The 21,272-nt window shown below is 39.8% G+C and overlaps 1 protein-coding gene and 1 pseudogene across 1 annotated transcript; both read right to left on the reverse strand.

Moving 5' to 3' along the window:
- Positions 1-1,915: 1,915 nt before the first annotated feature.
- Positions 1,916-4,219, reverse strand: LOC124087680 (olfactory receptor 7A17-like; annotated as a pseudogene).
- An 8,389-nt stretch (positions 4,220-12,608) lies between these two features.
- Positions 12,609-13,541, reverse strand: LOC124087681 (olfactory receptor 7A17-like). The gene has a single exon (XM_046436656.1). The coding sequence runs from the start codon at positions 13,539-13,541 to the stop codon at positions 12,609-12,611; it is 933 nt and encodes a 310-aa protein (XP_046292612.1).
- Positions 13,542-21,272: the final 7,731 nt, after the last annotated feature.

Here is a 21,272-nt window from a genome sequence, read left to right on the forward strand (position 1 = left end):
TTCCTCCACCATTACTTCCTGCTATGATGTTCTATGTCACCTTGGGCCTAGAATAATGGAGTTGAATGACGGTGGACTGAACCTCAGAAACCATGGTGCTAAATGAACTTTCTTCTCCTCTAAGGTGTTCTTGTCTCTTATTTTGGTCACAACAGAGAAAAGCTGACTAATATAGAAACTGTTATGAAGAAGTTGGGTCATTATTGTGACTAATCTTACCACATGGTTCAGAAGACATTGGAAATTATTTGCAGGAGAAATTTGAACAAGTTTGGAAATACAAATAGAGAAGTCTTAGAATGTTATAAGTGGAGCTTAAAGAGTGATCTGGTGGGAGCTCAGGGACCAGAATGCAGATAAGAATACAGATAGTAAGAACGGTGCTTCAGAGGTTTCAAAGGGGAATGAGGACTCTATTGGCAATTGGACTAGAAGCCACTTATATTACATTCTGGAAAAGAATTTGTCAACATTTTCCCCATGTTCAGAGACTTTGTGGGAGGCTAAATTTAAAAGTTATGGACTAAATAATCTGGCAGAGAAAATTTTAAGGCAGCACAGCATTCAGGTAATGGCAGGGTATTGTTGGCCACCTTTAGCCACATTTACTGTGAGATTCAGAAGTAAAAATCAGAGAGGCAAGAACTGGAAAACTTTCAGTTTAGCCAGAAATGTGTGTGTGTGTGATGTTGGGGACAAGGAAGATGTGGTTGTTGAAGAGGTTACTGTCACTAAAGTGAAGCTAAGTATTTTGCACAGAGACAATAGGAAAAATACCTTGAAAGCATCTCAGAAAGACCCCACTCACTTCAGGATCAAGGGTATAAAAGTGAAAATTCTAGTGAAAAATCAAAACTATATCAACATTGCATCTCATTCCAGTGAGAATGGCAATTATCAAGAATTCAAGCAACAATAAATGTTGGTGAGGATGTGGGGGAAATGATACATGCATATCTGGTGTAAAAAAGACACTATGAAATGTGTAGCTCAAAATCACTGTTGCAAGGTTGCCAGCTTTCCTTGTCTGGATCATTCTCATTAACAAGAAAACTAACCCATAGATCAATGGCACAATATGGCCATAAGTGGGTTTGAGACATAAGAGTATGACATTGTGATACAACATTGTGGCTGGGCCTCAGAATCACAATGCAGAGACTCAGCTGATTAGGCTCAGGAGGCCAGGAGGGCTCAGGATGCCTCTGCCTCCCCAAACCTTTCCATCTCCTCACATGGCATTGGAAGTAACTCTCTGGTTTCAGGATGGGTGGATGTGCAGCAATAGCCCCTGGGAGGATATATAGCATAGAACACATGTCAGTTATAATATTCTGCTGCTTCTTATTTTTAGCATTTCTTTGGATGTTTAAAAACAGTATTCATAATTGCTCCAATTTCCAAATTCACTTTGGGGAATTGTAAAAAGCGGCTAGACTGAAGTTCCTTTCATGGCAACCAGAGGAGGTTGAAAGGATGTGGAGATGAGTGGACGAGGACCTAGGATCCTGAATCATGGGACCAGGCAGGAATCAAGCACAACTGCAAGTCATTCTGTGATTGGGAAGATGGAAGTCCAAGCATAAGAAAGACCTGTGATTGGTGATATTGACACTGTCCATTCACTACTCCTTTAATAGCTGTGACAAAATTTGGAAAAGAAGAGTATTTAATTTAGCACAATGGGAGGAGTCACATTTGTGGGCAACACTGGAAGTTTTCAAGCAGAAACACTATGCTTGAAATAATTCAACATTTAAACATGAAATATGTCCCCAGTCCTTAACTCCAATGAATAACCACCTTCCTCATGAACACCAAACGTGCATACATTAAATGAGTTAATATACAGCATGAAAACAAAATATTTTACATGATAATACCATGCATGATTTGAAGTTCACTTCATCATCTTTCAGGTTATCTCCAACTGGAAATACACAGGCAGCTTTCGGATTTTGAACTGGCGAATATTCTAGATGTGTAGAAAAGCATGACACACACTGGGATCTCAGTCACACCACCTGGAATGCTGTGTGTGTAGGTGCAAGACCTAGAAGCCGCCAACCTGCTTGTGATTGGGTGACTTTGTTCTTTGCTTTTTGGGTTTTGCTGTTTCTTGTAATCCACACACTAAACTTTAAAATTAAAGACTATTTTAAAGACCTGAAAAAAATTTCTCTTTCGACATAGACTCCAGGTGTAGACGTATCTTTGATAATTACTTTTTATGAGTGATGATAGCACTGTGGAAAATAAGCTGATAAAGGAACACAGGCCCCATGAGAATAAAACCTGAGACATTTACAAAGTGTGCTGGAATACTAAAGTCTATGTATCTGATAGAGTAGAAAACTAGAGAAATTCAAAAGAAAGTTCACCACATTTACTACAGGATTGCCTAGGCATCCTAAGTTACCCAAAGCAGTATTCTCCATAGGAGTAATAAAACTCATATCTAAAATTACAACAACCACCAAAGAATTACTTGGTATGATATATATGTCATTGGTGAAAATATTATTTTTAGAAATATGGGTTGATCTGTTTTAGTCAGTTTTTTTTCAGTGACCAAAAGACCTCACAAGAAAAATTTTAGAGGAGGAAAAGTACATTTGGTGCTCACTGTTTCAGAGATTTCATCCTATAGACAGCTGACTCCATTCCTCAAGTCCCATCATGACAGAAGGGTGTGTCAGAGGAAAGCAGCTCAGGACATTGGCACCAGGAAGGAGAGAGAGAGAGAGAGAGAGAGAGAGAGAGAGAGAGAGAGAGAGAGAGACTGCAGACATGGGACAAAAATATATATATACACATACATACATCAAAGAGACACCCCCATGGACCCGCCTACTCCAGCCACACCCTACTTGCCTATAGCTATCATCCATTAACCCATTCAGGTGAGTTAATGCACTGACTAGCCCAATTATTTAATTTCTAAACTTCCTTGCATGGTCTCACACCTGAGCTTTTGGGGGACACCTACTACCTAAACCATAACAATCTTTGCATAAAATGAAATTTCCAAATACATATTATTCCAAGTATGAAAACTTGAGAAGAAGAAAAATGATGAGAAAAATATATCGGATTATCAGTGAGAGCCCAAAGCTTGGTGAAGAATATTTCTTAAATTGTATACAGAAGTTGCAGTCAAAGAAATAACAATTTAAAGAAATACACAAAAGGAGCAAGTTCAACTCCAACAATCTGATCAAAGTAGTCACAGTTCCTGGGTCTGAGTCTTTGAGTTCTGAAATCATGGGAATTGATTCAATGACCCTTTTATAGTTTCCCTCCAAAAGACGATTTTTAGAGCACTCTTGATGTCCTTATTCCTCAGGCTGTAGATGTAGGGGTTCAGCATGGGGGTGACCACACTGTACATCACTGAAGCTATAGTACCTGAGTGTGAGTTTTGTGTCACAGAAGAACTGAGGTACACACCTAGGCTTGTGCTGTAAAATAAGGAGACCACAGAGAGGTGAGATGCACAGGTGGAGAAGGCTTTGTACTTGCCCTGAGCTGATGAGATTGCATGGATGGAGGAGACGATCTTGGAATAGGAGTAAAGGATGCCAGTAAGGGGACCAACAGCCAGCAGCACAGCTGAAAAATACATCACCATGTCATTAAGAAAAGTGTCAGAGCAAGCATGGTGGACCACCTGGTTAAGTTCACAGAAAAAGTGAGAGATGTCCAGGTCTGTGCAGAAGGTCAGCCGCAGCATCATCAAGCTGTGTAACAAGGAATGCAGGCCACTGATGATACAGGATACCAGAACCATCAGCACGCAGAACCTGGGGTTCATGATGACTGTGTAGTGCAGGGGGTGACAGATGGCCACATACCGGTCATAGGCCATTATGGTCAGCAGAATGATGTCCAACCCTGCAAAGAGTAGGAAAAAATACATTTGGGTGATGCAACCCGTGTAGGTAATGGCCTTGCTCTGTGTCTGGATGTTCACCAGCATCTTGGGGATGGTGGTGGAGGTGAAGCAGATGTCCACAAAGGACAGGTTGGAGAGGAAGAAGTACATGGGCGTGTGCAGGTGGGAGTCTGAGATGACAGCCAGGATGATGAGCAGATTCCCCAGCACAGTGACCAGGTACATGGACAGGAAAAGCCCAAAGATGAGGGGCAACAGATTTGGGTCCTCTGAAAATCCCAGAAGAAGGAATTCTGAAATTTGTGTGTCATTCCTCGGTTCCATGTGGTTGATGTGACTATCACAGGGACGTGGGAAAAGAGAGAGAGAGAGATAGAGATAGAGATAGAGATAGAGATAAAGAGAGAGAGAGAGAGAGAGAGAGAGAGAGAGAGACATTACTAATCTTTATATAATTTCTATCATTTCTATTTCACTGTTCAGAAATTACCTTTATATTTCATTTATGAATCTGATCACCTTTAATGCATCACCCTGCATCTCTGATTAGAAATTCCTTTCAGATCTCCACCTTTCTTCAAGGAGTCATGTATTCTAAAATTGTATGAAGAAATTCTTTAAAGAATGATGAAATCATGCCATTTGTTAGCCAATGGGTGTAATTGGAGAGCATGATGCTAAGTGAAATAGGCAGGCTCAGATGTCCAGGGCCGGATGTTGTCTCTCATATGAAAGCTAGAGAGAGAGAGGAATGTTTTCAAAGGGGGAAAACCCAGGAAAATAGAGGGTAGAGCAATGGCAAAAAGGAAGGGCATCAGAGCAGGGAGAGGAAGGATCAATAAAAGGAGGAACTGCTGAAAATTTTTGACCCAAATATGCTATGTGTATGTGTCAATATGTCACAATGATTTCCACTTTCATACATAACTATAATACAATAATTAAAAAAACAATAAAAGAAAAATCAACAGAGGATGAGGGGAAGGAAGGATGGGAGGGAGGAGGTAGTACCAGGGATTATGATGGAGCAATTTATGTTATAGGCATCCATAACTATGTCCATATGAACCCGACAAGTAAGTAAAGGTCTCTACAAAATTCTGCACACCCCAAGACAGTCATGTCCTTTCACATTGAATAACACTCTGCATAACACGTCCCTGGGGACATTGTGTCACGACCAAATTTATTTGATTATGATCTGTTTGCCATTATATTGAAGGTTACAAATGAGCAGTAAATTTCACGTTATTTATTCAGCATTGTATTCTCGGAGAAATATATGAACCAGTATGCATTGTGTAAAAACACATTTAAAGGAAAGGAAAGTATTAAAACAAAAAGAATGGCACGGAACAGAACCAGGTTAAATAGAACGGTTTAAAAAAAACTCTATTAAACAAAAATTGAATGAAGTATTGACCATGAACTGAAACAGATATAACATAGGAATTCTTTAATGATATCAATGTGGACTCCTAATTAAAATGGTAAGTATTTAGAAATAAAATAAAATAATGTTACTAGAATGTTCTAGAACATACAAATGTTATTATTTGTTGAGTGAGTCAGAAATTATGTCTCAGTATACTTGAAAAGATTGTATTTCACTTGAGCTGGAAAAGGTTCAGTAGTCCCATAAAAGCTGACATAAATGACTGCCTACACAGAGGAGAATGAGGGTCGTCCCAATGTCATGCCTTCGTTTTAAAAAATCAGAGAAAGATTGAGTAAGAAAATAAATAATATATTTTCTTGGAACAACAAGAAACCATCATGAAAAGCTCATAGATGGGCAAAATCAATTTGAATAGGCAATAAACTGAGACATGAAAAATATATGGACATTCTGGGTGAGATCATCAACGGTGGCCATGTCTGTCCTGTGCCCTGTAGGATGTTTAACAGAACATTCTGCTCCACTCACCCTTCTCAGTGACAGTCAAAATCATCTCCAGCTAGTTCTCAATGTCCCCTGGGGGGCGAAGAATATCTTATTGAGAACCACAATTTTAAATAAACAATCTCCAAATATCTTTGTATAAATCAGGATAGATCATATCAATTTAATGAGGAAAAATACCAAAGGTCATCGAAAGAATAAATGTTGCAGTATACCATGACATTGTACACAGTTTATTAAATAAATTGCATTGCACTTGATGGAAGAAACTTCCTTAAGGTACCACTGAACAAGGCAGCAAGGCAGATGCACAATAGAGAAGCAGGCTGCCCTAAACACAAGCAGGGTGCATGATGTGTGTAGAGGGCTGATTATTCATTGGTAGGAAAAGTGCAGGAGTTGAGCGAGTGTGTGACAACAAAGAATCTGTAAACTTTCACACATTCCCTCCAAGTACAATTTTACTACATTGTGGAACAAAGGGGCAAACCCTAAGTTGGTGGAAACTCCTATCCTTAAGTTTGAATGAGTGCAATTAAAAGAAAAACAAAACAGGAATGAAACCGTTTTGTACCTTCCACACCAAACAAAGTGTTCCCACAGAAATTTTCAAATACAGAAAGAAAAAACTAACAAACTCAAGATATATTTAACGTAATGCTTTGGGAAATACTTGCAATCAAAACTAGTGAGTGTGGTCCCTTTCTCCTACAAAATAACTTTTTAAATGTGAACATGAAAGAAGATACTGCAATATGAATGACACATGACTGTTGTTGCCAGGTAAGATTCGCAAGTCATCCCTTGGTCTAATCTTATCAGTATACTCATATATGAAGGTATACTCATATATGCTCCATCTTAGAAATAAAATTGAAATGTCCTCATTTAAATGTTTCCATCCGTAGCAAAGGCCCCATTTCTCTATTCCCCTTAATTGCGAAGATCCTCAGGGAAAAAAAAAAGTATCTACTTTTACTGAAATGACAGTACCCCTCCCATGCCCTCTTCAAATTGTGCTTTGATTACTTTCATTGCCAGTGATGACCCTGCAATACTGAGTTCAACTGACACTCCCCTATTAGCATCATAAATATATACATTAATTAACTCAGTAAATCAAGTGGGCAAACAGCCCTGACGACTGCCCTGTCTCGGTTCAGGGTGAGTCAGGTTTGGCTCAGAGGACCTCAGATGAGCACCCTTGGCATCCATTCTCTGAACCTCTCCTGCCAGACTGGCTGCATCTCGTACTGACCCAGATGAACACTCTGAGCAGAAGGGCTCTGTGTGGAAATCCAGATTCCTCTCTGAACAGTTGCAGATGAAGATTGGAGACCCAGACAAGACAGGAGGAATGAGTCAACCATTGGTCTCGGAGCCAGACTTTAGACCTCAGAAAGAACGATCACATCCTGCCCTGCCCAAGGTCAAGTATTCTGAGAGAGCGCAGCAGAGGAGATATACACAGCTCCTGAGACTTCATTAGACTTTTCTCTTGCAACTCCAACCCTGGGGCACCTCATTCCTCTGTGGGACTTGATTCTACACAAAAAAAGATTTCTCTCCCCTGCAGATTCTCTGTTCCCAAGAGACCAGGTGAAAATCCAGGGGAATCCATTATTTTTTACTTCTTCTCCATTAACTTTTCTGCCTTCCAGAGCTCTAACCTCCTAACACCTCAATCCCAGCCCTGATTTAAAGTTTTCTTCCAAGCCTGACGCTGAGGAACCTGCTTTAATGAGGCCTCTTGGGTCCCCAGAGCCCTGTATGCTTTGGGAACACAGTCCTGATAATGCCAGGAAATTGCTATTTGCTCTTCAAAAAAAAGAGTTAACTATGACTCTTTGATTTTAAGACTATCCCTACACATTCCTTCGTTTCATGACACTTCCCCCAAACATTTAGAAAATGCATACTTACAATACATACTTACAATGTAAAGAACCATTATTTACTCCTTGATTTAGAAAATATTTAGCAATTTTAAGTAATACATTCAGAACTTTTTATGCATATTGCCCCGAGATTATTACCTTACATATATTCTCATTTGTTTTTCACATTTTGTGAAAACCTCCACACACATGCACCTGTTGTCTGAGCTACTTAAGAAGCTGAAGCTGGAGGATCCACTTGCGCCCAGGATTCAGGACCAGCCTGGACAAAATGACAAGTGCCATCTCTTAAAACAAAAATGGAAATCAAAGGATTAAAATCCATTCTGAGTGATCAATACTGTGATGACCTCATTCTTCATTTTGCAGATGTGGATCTCAGAAGGATAATTAATCAAATAAAGTTATACACAAGGTAAACTGCAATGGCTTTCCTTGGAACCCCATCAAGATGTTGCTTATTCTATGCAGGTGACCTCACCCAGGGACAATTTTGTCTCTAATGGACACTAGGAAATAACTGGAGAATTCTGTTTATCCCAAGTGGGTGGTGCTTCTAATGGATTAAGGCCAGGGGTATTGCTGCACCAGCCCTCAGCACAGAGTTATCTACAGAAACATCAGCAGTATGACATTGTGAAACCCTGCTCTAAACCAGAACATCTTCAGCCTCAATGGAGTCTATGGATCCCTTGGGAACATTGCACAGATACAGATTCTGATTCCACAGGTCCAGGGTTGCCCAGAGATTCTGCATTTGTAACTGTATCCCACTTAATACTGATGTTGCGGGTCATTGTAAATGGTCTGCTCTTGGAGTATTACAGCTGTGGTCCAGTGTAAAAATCCAGTGTAGGTGTATTGAGGTTTTCTGAACTCTCCATCCACCTCACATCTGACCTTAGGTGTCAAATGTTGGATTTGGTACCTGAGTATCTGCATATAGTAGCTTACAAGTACCTGAAGATCCCACCTACTGTATGAAGCTGATATGAGAAGCAAGCTATGTTTTAGAGCTCACAGGAAGTTACCTGGTACAATAAGATCATCTCCATATCAAATCCATATCAATTCCACATCAGCTATTGAGAATATGTTCCACATTTTCTAAGCTTCTTATGATACCAGGTAAGTCTCTTGGAGCATTAAGTGAGTCTAGAAATGCCCTACTCCTAGGAGTCAGAAATTGTGATCATAGATGTTGACACACTTGGGGTGCAGCACTGGGGGCCCCCGCCTGGAGGAGACTTTGTACTACAGATTCAACATTTTCACTCATTAATGGTCTGTTCAGGTTTTCTACTAATGATGGTTCAATATCTGTGGGTGGCATATATCCAGGTTGTACATGTCCAGGAATTTATCCATTTCTTCCTGGTTTTACAATTTGTGAGAGTTTAGTTATTTTTATAGCCTCTGGTGATCCTTTGGGTTTTTGTGGACACAATTGGCAGAGACCACATGGCTGGAAATAGCAGGTGCTCAATAGACATTCAGGTTCCACACATAAAGAAACAACACATGTTTCAGGAGATGGGAATGCCAATAACCCTGATTTGATTATTGATATATTCCTTTCAAATTATTACTGTATCCCATAAAGATATGCAATTATGGGTCCAACAAAAATGAACTTTAAAACCCTAAGTCATCTGCTGATGGGTGATTTGACTTCTTGCTTTTCAACTTAGATACTATTTCTCTTGTGTAAATTGCTCTTGATAGAACTTCCTGCACCCAAACAAAACACACATTGGATTTCCTATCTCAACAACTGGAAGGTAGCAAAATACTGTTCTTTTTATGCTGATTTATGTCAGTTGTTAATAAAGGGAAAGAATCATACACACACAGCAGCCCTTATAATTGAAGTGTTTGACAGAATGTATTGACAGCTCTAACAAAATCCATGTTCTGGTATTGAGGAAAAGGCCAAGATTAGACAGAAATTGGAAAGGCAACAACTTAGCTCTATTTTCACCGAGAAAAACTGGGCAAGATTATTTTATGTTAGAGGAAGTAAAAGGGCAAATTTTGGCTTGCTTTTTATTATGAACCACAAAACATTGTTTCAAAACATGGTAAAATTAGCCTAAATTTGAATAGACATCTTAACAAAGCAGAATTACTACAAAATCTTCAATCAAATTAAAAAGTATTATATTATGAACATCACAAATTCATGAAGAAGAGAAGGATTTTGAAATGAATGGTGATTGGATGATGATTTGTTGAAATAAAGTTTGATTTGTTAACATGAATAACCATAATCAATTGAATTTGGAGTACAGAGTCCAAGAGGATACACCTTTTGCAAGAAATGGAAGAAATATAGGAGTAGAACTGAGAACATGTTCAATGGTCTCAAATGCACTGAAGTCATGCACATTCCCAGGACATTATTTTTCATGAAATAAGGTGCATGCAGACAGACAAATTCCACATCTTGACTCTCATATGCAGTTTTTAAAAAGGTGATTAGAATATGTGCTAGTGATTGCCAGAAGCTGGGAAACGTTTCACTGGGAGGATAGAGAGCCAGCACCGAGACATGGAGAGAAAAAGGAATAAGTTCTATTTTTCTACAGCCTGAAAGGGTGATCATCCTAGAGAATAACTCACTGTAGACGTGAACAATGAGAAAAGAGGAGCTCAAATTTTCCAAACAAGCAGAAGAATGGAAATGGGATCATTTGATTCACATTTATTATTTACATGTATTGAAACATATAGCATTTCCCATGACTATGTAGAATTATTAAATTAATCAAACAAATTTTTAAACTTGTTTAAATAATATGAATGTTAACTATCCTGGTTTGATCAATATCCAGTACATATTATCGAATTATAATACCATATCCCATACTTTTGTATGATTAAGATATTTTTTAAAATATTTTTAAAAAAATGTTCATGTTGTTGGGGCTCGGGATGTGGCTCAAGCAGTAACGCGCTCGCCTGGCATGCACGGGGTGCTGGGTTCGATCCTCAGTACCACATAAAATAAAAAGATGTTGTGTCTACTGAAAACTGAAAAATAAGCATTAAAAAATTCTCTCTCTCTCCTCTCTCTCTCTCTCCTCTCTCTCTCTCTTTAAAAAATGTTCATGTTGAAAATATTGTTAAGAAGATACAAAGCATTAGGGTACAATATGTAATATATTGTATATTAAGGAAAACTGACTTGCTTTGGTAACATTTTACTATCTATGTAAATCCCATAATACCATGTTGTAAACCTCAAATATACACAATGCTACTTAATTCAAATATAACGGTATTAAAATAAATTCAAAATAGCAAACAGGCATATGCAAACTATTTCAATTAGAATTTTAAAAACACAAAATTATCTAATAAGTTTGTGAATCAGTGATTTAAAGAAATAATTCAAGTGTCTCATAAATGTGAAAGGTGATCAATTCCATGAATGTACAAAGAAAATCACCTTAAGCTATCAAGGGAAACTTCAGAAACCTTACTTTGGTGTTTGCTTTATTCCTAAGACTGCAACATTCTGAGATAGAGCACTTGTTTCTTGGGGAGAAATCCAGAAGCAGGAGTTTGTATTTGAAGGCTTCCCTTTGAGCTTTAATGATTATCATCATGAAGTTTGTCTTCAGGCAACTTCCCATCAGGCTAAGAGAGCAGCCTGGTTGCTATAGCCTTGGGTTTGAGAATCTTCATCTCATCTGTGACCTGGAGCTTGTTGCCTAGTTACCATGAGCTCCTGCTTCCTCATAAAGGAGTTAATGGAATCATTCAATGAGATAATACCAAGCTAGTGGTTCAACAGCACTGGCAGATACAGAGTGTCATTTTATTAATGTGTTTTAATGGCCTCCAGCATGATATTTCAAACATGCATATAGTGTGCACTGACCAGGTCAGGGTAAGTAACATTTCCCTGCCCATATCATTTCTTAATATCTGTTGTCTTTGAACTCCACCCTCCTAATCTTCATAAAGTATATAACAATATATTGTACTCTGTGCTCCCCATGTTGGGCATCAGAACTTAATCCTTCTGTCTGTGTTTGAGTGCCATTGCCTCACATAAATTCATCCCTCCCTCCCTTCCATCCTTCCCAGATTTCAGGAATCACTATTATATATTCATCATAACTTTTCTTTAGCTTCCACATAGGATAGAGAATGTATAGCATTTGTCTTCTGGTTTATTTCACATGACAACGTCCAATCCCATCCATGTTCCTGCTAATGACGAGATTTCATTCATCTTTATATCTGAATAATATTCTATTGTGTATAAATACCACATTTTCTTTTTTCATTCATCCATCAATGGGAAGCTAGGTTAATCCATATATTGGCTATTGTGAATAATGCCACAGTAAATGTGGGGCTTCAGGAATATTTCTGCAGGCTGACTTCATTTCCTTAGTGGTGATACAATTATCAAAATCAAAGTCAATGAGTTTGAAATATTTTCCCACCTCAAATTCCCTTCTTAAACTAACCTATTCATACTTTCTGGTTCAGACTCTATACAACAATCCCCTGTCCAAATTTTAACAAAAATTCAGAATATAAACACCTTAAAAAGAACTGTACTACAGATCACAGATGCAAACATTCATGCAATCTAGTCTTGAACATCAAGGAATCCATATTGTGTGTGAGGAGAAAAACGGAATCAAAAATGAATCAAACAAAAAAGAATCAGAAAATCATTGGGGATTGGATCTCACCGAGGGAAGAAAGTGCAACAAGTGAAATACATAATTGATTATATGGAGAAACTGAAATCAAAGAAAGTAAAACTCCAACAGTAAAGTAGAAGGAGCAAGTTCTGCTTCCACCTTCTGGTAGGACCCCAGTTTCTGGCTCTGAGGCTCTGAGCCCTGCGATCATGAGCACTTCTTCAATCTCAGCACAAATGATGCTTTCACAGTTTCTCTTTGTCACAGAGTCTTCTCAGAGCGTTCTTGATGTCCTTATTCCTCAGACTGTAGATGAAGGGGTTCAGCATGGGGGTGACCACGCTGTACATCACCGAGGCTGTTGCAGTAGAGCGTGAGTTTGGGGTCACAGCAGAACTGAGGTACACACCTAGGCTTGTGCCATAAAACAAGGAGACCACAGAGAGGTGAGATGCACAGGTGGAGAAGGCTTTGTATTTTCCCTGAGCTGATGAGATTGCACGGATGGAGGACACTATCTTAGAATAAGAGTAAAGGATACCAGCAAGGGGACAACCAGCCAGTAGCACAGTTGCAAAGTATATCACCACATCATTAAGAAAAGTGTCAGAGCAGGCTCGGTGGACCACCTGATTAAGTTCACAGAAAAAATGGGGGATTTCCACATCTGTGCAGAAGGATAGTAGCAACATCAATAAGCTTTGCAACAATGCATGTGACATACTCACAACCCAGGACACCAGAACCAGCCACACACAGAACCAGGGCTTCATAATAACTGTGTAGTGCAGAGGGTGACAGATGGACACAAAGCGGTCATAAGCCATTATGGTCAGCAAAAAGATGTCTACCACTGAAAAGAGCAGGAAGAAATGCATTTGAGCGATGCAGCTTTTAAACCCGATGACATTGCTCTGTGTCTGGATGTTCACCAGCATCTTGGGGATGGTGGTGGAAGTGAAGCACATGTCCACAAAGGACAGGTTGGAGAGGAAGAAGTACATGGGCGTGTGCAGGTGGGAGTCTGAGATGGTGGCCAGGATGATGAGCAGGTTCCCCAGCACAGTGACCAGGTACATGGACAGGAAAAGCCCAAATATGAGGGGCTGCTGTTCTGGGTCCTCTGAAAACCCCAGCAGAAGGAATTCTGAAATTCTTGTGTCATTTTCTGTCCCCATGTGTTTGATGTAACTGGGGAGAGAGAGAGAAAAAAAGAGAGATATGACCCAACATGCAATGCTAACCTGATGGGAATGCAGTCATTTCTATTATGCAGTTAGGACACCAATGTCTCAGTTCTGGTGTGATTCTCCTTTCCTTCAGGGATCCCTCTGTCATCTCTGATCAGGAATACCTTTATTACTCTCAGCCTTTCCCCCAAATACTATGGATTTGAACTTTTCCCATGTATTGGAGGAATGTCATTTAGTGGCCATCATGTTCCAGGCATGGTCTAGGCAGTGATTGGTCAATGCTAAAAGACAAATGTTCCTTTATCTAATGATGGAGGAAGAGTACACACAAATGTCAAGAAATAATCCTGTGGCGTGCCAGAAGTTAACAGGTTCTCTGAAGAACAAAGGGCAGATGTGAAGGAGAATACGGAGAGAAAGTCTTCTTCTCTTCTGGGTGTTCAGGAAAGACAGGCAGAGGCTGGCACTGGAAAAGAGACCCAGGAAGAGTCAGGAGGATCCATGGAGTCATCTGTAGAAGAGTGTACCTGGAAAGGAGAAAGCTAGTGCAAAGGCCCCAAGGGAGGTGCCTGTTTCACATGTCCAGGGTCAACAAGGACCGTGTGACCAGTGGAATAAGAAAGGGGGAGAGGGATGTGAGCTGCTCTTAGAGAATAATGAAGCTCACAGTGACCTCATTGCTGCTGAATGCTCAGCCCCAACGAGACTGTGGGCACATATTGCATTTGCATTTTAAGTTGGTTGCCAAAATGCCTTCTGAATGGAAATTCATCCCTTCATTATTTCTATCTGTTGTTTTGTCTTCTGGTATTTGGGTTATGCGTTGGTTTTGCAATATATTGAGCCTACAAACTAAAGACACACACACACACACACACACACACACACACATGCACACACACATATGCTATGGTCTTCCAGGGCTATGTTAAGAGTGGCTTCCTGTCATGCCCAGGGCACTCTTAGGAAGGAGTAAACACCAGGAAATCTGTTGATATTAACTTATCTTTATCAGGTTGGACAAATAGTACCCATAAATTCCTGTTATTAAATATTCCATACACATGGCATCCTGGAGTTCTTCTTTGCTTTGGCCTTTTTCTGCCCTGAGTACAAGGAAACATCAGACAGGTTGGGCATGTAGCTCTGTGGTAGCCCACCTGGCTATCATACGCAAGGCCCTGGGTTCCAGCCCCAGCACAGGAAAAACAAAGAGAAAGAGGAAGGGAAGGAGGATTGACCCTGGGTTTCATCCCCAGCACAGCAGAACAAGAAGAGCAAAACCCAGGAAATATAAAAACTCTTCAAAATAAGCAGAGAGCCAATGAAATGGCTTAAATGGGGGAAAAGCTCTAATAAGCTCGGGTGGACTTGGAGAGAAAGTAAGAAAAAAAAGAATATTCCTCATCTATGGCTGCATCCCAAGTCATATCTGCTAAGGATCTGGGGTAGGGAGGGGGAGCATGGGAGGAATAGATGAATTCTAGATAGGGCAGAGGGGTGGGAGGGAAAGAGAGCGGGCAGGGGGTTAGCAAGGATGGTGGATGTGATGGGCATCATTATCCAAAGTACATGTATGAAGACACAAATTGGTGTCAACATACTTTATATACAACCAGATATATGAAAAAGTGTGCTGTATACGTGTAATAAGAATTGTAATACATTCTGCTGTCATTTATTTTTTAAATCAATTAGAAAACACAAAATTCTCAAAAACAATGTAATAATAATATTTTTGGTGCCAATATAGTTGAAGATTGATCTACTTGGGGGAAAAGCAAATACAGAGGAAAGGAAAAAGAAAAATTCAAAACAGGAAAACAAAATTTGTATATTTTATATAAAATATAAAGAGATGTTTTCCTGTGCCATATAAAACTGAGTTGTCTAATTGGGATTTATGTTTCATTTCCTTTTAATTGACACATATAATGGTACATATTTAAGGGTATAATGTGGATTTCAGGACATGTATACATTGTGCAATGATCAAATCAGGTTAATTAACATATCCATTACCCCAAATATTAATCATTGCATTGTGCTGAGGATATTCAAAACTTTTTCTCCTGGTGATTTTGAAATGTATGATTCTTATTTGTTAACCACAGACACGCTACTGTGAATATGATTACCAAAGTTGACGCAGCTGCCTAACTGGGAATTAATGCTTATTTGTCAACTCTTCTCCATTTCTGTTCCCCTTCCTCTCCCCACTCTCTGCTAACCACTGTTCTCTCCACTTCTGTGAGATCAACGTTCTTTGGATTCCACAGTGAAAATCAGTTGGTATTTGCCATTGTATGAAATAAGCCAGATGCTAAAAGACAAATACCAACTGGTTGTCGCGACCCCTTGCCCGCAGGAAGACGCAACTCGGGAATCTTCTTTCAACAGTTTATTCAGGCCCTGGATATTTCTTCTTCTCTCCCTCGGGTGCCCCTCCCAGCCTTAATAAAGCATCCCAAGCCCCAATGCAAAGCTGCCGCGTGGAACTTTCTCACAGGGTGATGAAAAATCATGTGCCAACTTTCCCAGATAAGAAGTTGTTTGTCACAGACCACAGCGGAGCCAGCGCCATCTTGTAATGGCGACCATAATCTGCAGAAACGGCAGAAGCGGCTCACCACAACTGGTGACTGTGTGTACGGTAGTGGTTAAGGTGGCCCCCTCTCCAAGGACTCACATGGTGTCTTTCTGTGTTATTTCTGGGCTTTCTGTTTGGAACTCTGGTGACAAACCCAGTGAGCACCTTCTAGTTCACTGGTTGTAGTCCTCAGTCAACAGGAAAAGGACTCCTAACAGCATATTCTATAAACTCCTGCACACACCATGACAGGACCATCCTTTCACAACGAATAAAATTCTGCATGTGGCTTATCCCCGAGGCCATCACAGCACACACTTAACACAAGGTACAACTGTCTTTGGCCTCATGAGGCAAGATCCAAAGAGCTGAGTTCACCTGTGTGGTTCGCCTTCCTGTTTTCACAATGGCATGTGCACACGTTATCTAGAGTCAAATTAAAGTAAAGGAAGGTTGTCTAACCAGAAGAATGGTAGGGGAATAAAACTAGTTTAAACTGAAGGGTTTTAAAACAACTGTTAAATAAAATGGAATGGAGCAACAAGCAGTATGTGAAAGAAGATATATAATAAAAATAGTTTGATGTGATCAAATGGATTTGTAATTAAATCAGCAGAGACTTAGACATAAAAGAATATAATCAAAGATTTTCCTCAGATTGTGTGGCTGGTTAGTTACTATTTGATAGATGGATCGGGAATTCAGCCTCGGTATAAATAGTCATTGAAAGATACCATCTCACTCCAGTAAGATTGGCAGCCTTTATGAAGTCAAACAACAACAAGTGCTGGCAAGGATGTGGGGAAAAGGGTACAATTGTACATTGCTGGTGGGACTGCAAATTGGTGCGGCCAATTTGGAAGGCAGTATGGAGATTTCTTGGAAAGCTGGGAATGGAACCACCATTTGACCCAGCTATTCCCCTTCTTGGTCTATTCCGTAAAGACTTAAAAGGAGCATACTACAGGATGCTTAAAAGGAGCATTCTACATCGATGTTCATAGCAGCACAATTCACAATAGCAAGACTGTGGAACCAACCTAGATGCCCTTCAATAGACGAATGGATAAAAAAAAATTGTGGCATTTATACACAAAGGAGTATTACTCTGCATTAAAAAATGACAAAATCATAGAATTTGCAGGGAAATGGATGGCATTAGAGCAGATTATGCTAAGTGAAGCTAGACAATCCCTAAAAAACAAATGCCAAATGTCTTCTTTGATATAAGGAGAGTAACTAAGAACAGAGTTGGGAAGAATAGCATGAGAAGAAGATTAAAATTAAACAGGGATGAGAGGTGGGAGGGAAAGGGAGAGAGAAGGGAAATTGCATGGAAATGGAAGGAGACCCTCAGGGTTATACAAAATTACGTACAAGAGGAAGTGAGGGGAAAGGGACAAAAAAAACAAGGGGGAGAAATGAATTACAGTAGATGGGGTAGAGAGAGAAGAGGGGAGGGGAGGGGAGGGGAGGGGGATAGTAGAGGATAGGAAAGGCAGCAGAATACAACAGACACTAGTATGGCAATATGTAAATCAGTGGATGTGTAACTGATATGATTCTGCAATCTGTATACGGGGTAAAAATGGGAGTTCATAACCCACTTGAATCAAAAGGTGAAATATGATATGTCAAGAACTATGTAATGTTTTGAACAACCAACAATAAAAATTATAAAAAAAAGAAAGTAAGACAGGGTTGTATTTCTGTTTAGTAAAAGGAACATTGAAAGGTTCTTAAAAGACTGACATAAATGGCTACCTGTCCAGAAATATTGAAGGAGACCTCCTTGCTCATGTCTCACAACAAATCTGAAGAACTTAAAGACTCAGTATGAAAATAAACAATTCATTCTAGAGGAACATTGGGGAAATGACATATAAAACTTGTGAGTGGGAAAAATCATCTAAAATAAGGCAAGAAACTCAGGAGTAATAAGATACACATATTTTACTAAATAGAATCTAAAATTTTTGGTGGTCAAAATAATCATTCCCAAAGTTAATAAAGAAAAATAAACTGGAAAATTCCACCCATGGTAATACTGATAAATTTCGAACATGGGCACGTGATAATAACAAGAAAATCGAGAGTGGAAGCAAGACAAAAATAAGGAAAAAGGGGGTCCTTGTGTGAAAATAGAAGAGCAATCAGGGAGCAGAAGAAGGGATTGAGGGGGAGGGAGGAGGGAGGGGGAAATGGAGGAACGGTGGTTGAATCTGACCTCACTTTCCTGTGTACGTATGTGAATGTACCAGGGATTTTCACCATCATGGAGATCCACAAAGCTCTAATTAAAAGTAAATAGCAGAGGAAAGGGAACAGGGGGAGGAAGGAAGGAGGGAAAAGGGAATTCCTGGGGACTGAATTGGAGCTAATTGTATTTCATGCTTGTATAATTACATCCAAATTAATGCTAATGCTATGTAGAACTAAAACAACCTCATTAAAAAAAATAAAAATGAGCAGATAAAAACGCTGCTCCATCTCAGAAATAAAAAAAATGCCCTCCTTTCCTTTGGGTCCCTCTACAGATAGTGCACATTTCTCTTTTCCATACAATTGTTTGCAAAGGTCCTGGGACACACACTCTGCTTTCACTGAAACCACTCTGAGCCTCCACTCCCTCTTCTGATGGGGATGCTTTTTCCCTCACCCCATGGTCATCAAGGACCTGCCTGGCATTGCTGAGCTCACTGTTCACTCCTGTTTTTAGCATATGGTAAATACATGCATCACTGCATAATCAAATAATTGAGCAAACAACCACAGCAACCTATGGCTCTGGGTGAGGCTGTATTGGCTCCCAAGTGACCTTAGGGCCATGTTCTTGGCTTCCAGCCTGCTCTCTGATGCCTTCCTGCAGCACCTGCTGGGCTCTCAGACTCACCTGGGCAGGTTCTGAATGAAGGGTCTCATGGAACCAAATTCTTCCCTGGATGTGCGATGATGGAGACTGAAGCAATGTTGTCCAACTAGCCAGCAGGAAGGGGTCACACATCAGTCCCTGAGCCAGATGCCAGACTCCTAAGTAAAAAAAGCTGTGTCTCATGCAATTCAAGTCTGAGGCAGCAACGGAGAAGGGCAGGGAGCTACCTCCAGCTCTGTGTCTGCTCATTAGGCATCATGTTCCTCTGGGACTTCACTTTGCATTGGAAGCACTTTTTTTTCTTGCTGATTTCTGCTCCCAAGACACCAAATTAAATTCCAGGGGAATCACTCTTTGTTTCTTCTTCTCCGTGTAATCTTCTGACCTCCAGAGAGCTGAACTCCTAACACCTGACCCAACCCTGACTGAAAGTCTTCTCCAACATCTTGGATGGATGAATCTGTCTTGGCCAGGTCCTCTGGATCCACAAAACCTTAGCTTGTGTTGGGGACACAGCCCCTGATATTTTGAGAAAATGGATTATTTTCTATGATCCTTGCATATGTAACACTTTTCAGTATTTAAAAAATACCATGTTTGTAACCCATGTGGAGAGCGGTCATTGAGTCCTGTTTCTATAAATATTTTGATCATTCAAAGAGGTAGTTGGCTATTTTTATGGATGTAGTCCTGAGGTTAGCAACTTATATGAACTCTCTTTGTTAGTTTTTACAAGAAGTTCATTCTTTGTGTTCTGTTCCACCATGAACCTCATTCTACATTCGTACAAATCATGCTCAGGATGGTTAATGGGACCTACACAGTTGTGCCCAGTAGGAGTTAGACTCTCAACATGGAACAGAATGGAAACACCCTGACGACAGGGACTGCCTACTCTTTGCCACAGTGCCCAATAGACATTTGGGCTCCACACATAAAGAAAGAAAACATAAATGTTTAAGGAGATGAACATGCTAATAACCCTCATTTGATCATTGCGTAGGGTATGCACATTTCAAATAATGCCTGTGCCCCATAATTATTTATGATCATGTGTCAATGGGAAATATATTTAAAAATCATGTCTTTTGCAAATGATCAATTTGATTTCCTCTTTCCCAAATTTAGGTGGCCTCTTTCTTTCTCTTATCTACTTGCTCCAGCTGGAACTTCCAGTACTATGATGAGTACTACTGATGGTGGGCATGCTGCCCTTGTTGTAGGTCCTAGAGGAAAAGCTGAAAGCTTTGCAGTATGATATAAGCTGTGGGTGTGTCACTGGTAGCCTTTATTGTGCTGAGGACCATTCCTTCTACACCTAATTTGTTGAGAGCTTTCCTGTGAAGTGATGTTGAAGTTTATCAAGTAGCTCTTTCTATACCTATTGAGATGATCAGATAGTTTTTTGTCCTTCATTCTGTTGCTGTGATGCACCAAGATTGACCTGTGTCCTTTTGTTCTTCAGATAGATGCTACTCCATAAGGGTGTCATCATTTTAATGTGCTGTTGGGTTTGGTTTGTCGGTATTTTGTTGAGGGTCTTTGCATTGATCTTCATCAGGGACCCTTCCCTGCAATTTTCTGTGTCCTTGCCTGGAATTGGTATTAGGGTAATGTTCTCCTTACAGAAGGAGCTTGGAAGAGTTCCCATCTGTTTTATTTTGGAGGGAAGTTTAAGAAGCTTGCTGTTAGATCTTCACATGTTAGGTAGAACTCAGCAGCGATGCCATCAGGTCCGGAGTTTCTTGGTGGAATACTTCTTACTGCTGATTCATTCTCTCCACTCCTATCAGGATGTTCAGATTTTCCATTTGTTCCTGATTCAGTCATGATGTTTTCTGTTTCCAGAGATTATTTTTCTCTCAGTGTTCCCATATATTGGCATATTTTTATGGTAGTTTTTTGATTCTTCGTGTTGCTATGGTGACAGCTGTCATTTTTCCACTTTCATTTGATTTTGCTTAATTTGATCTTTTAGATTTTTTAGATGAAAGTGATTTTGTTCAGAGGAAAATATCAAGTTAGTTTTGTTGATCTTTTTTATTGTTTTGCTAGTCTCTATTTCATTGATTTCTGCTTCAACTGTATATATATATATATATATATATATATATATATATATATATATATATATTGTGTGTGTGTGTGTGTGTGTGTGTGTCTGGGTTTTCTAGACAGTGGGGCTACAAAGGGGAATTTGTTTGCATTAAGAAGCCCCAATTTGGCCATCACCAGAGAAGGGATCACCAAGCTA

This window comes from Marmota monax, unplaced genomic scaffold (assembly GCF_021218885.2).
Source record: "Marmota monax isolate L192 unplaced genomic scaffold, Marmota_monax_Labrador192_F-V1.1 WCK01_AAM20220418_F8-fsc00021, whole genome shotgun sequence".
Classification (NCBI taxonomy): Eukaryota; Metazoa; Chordata; class Mammalia; order Rodentia; family Sciuridae; genus Marmota; species Marmota monax.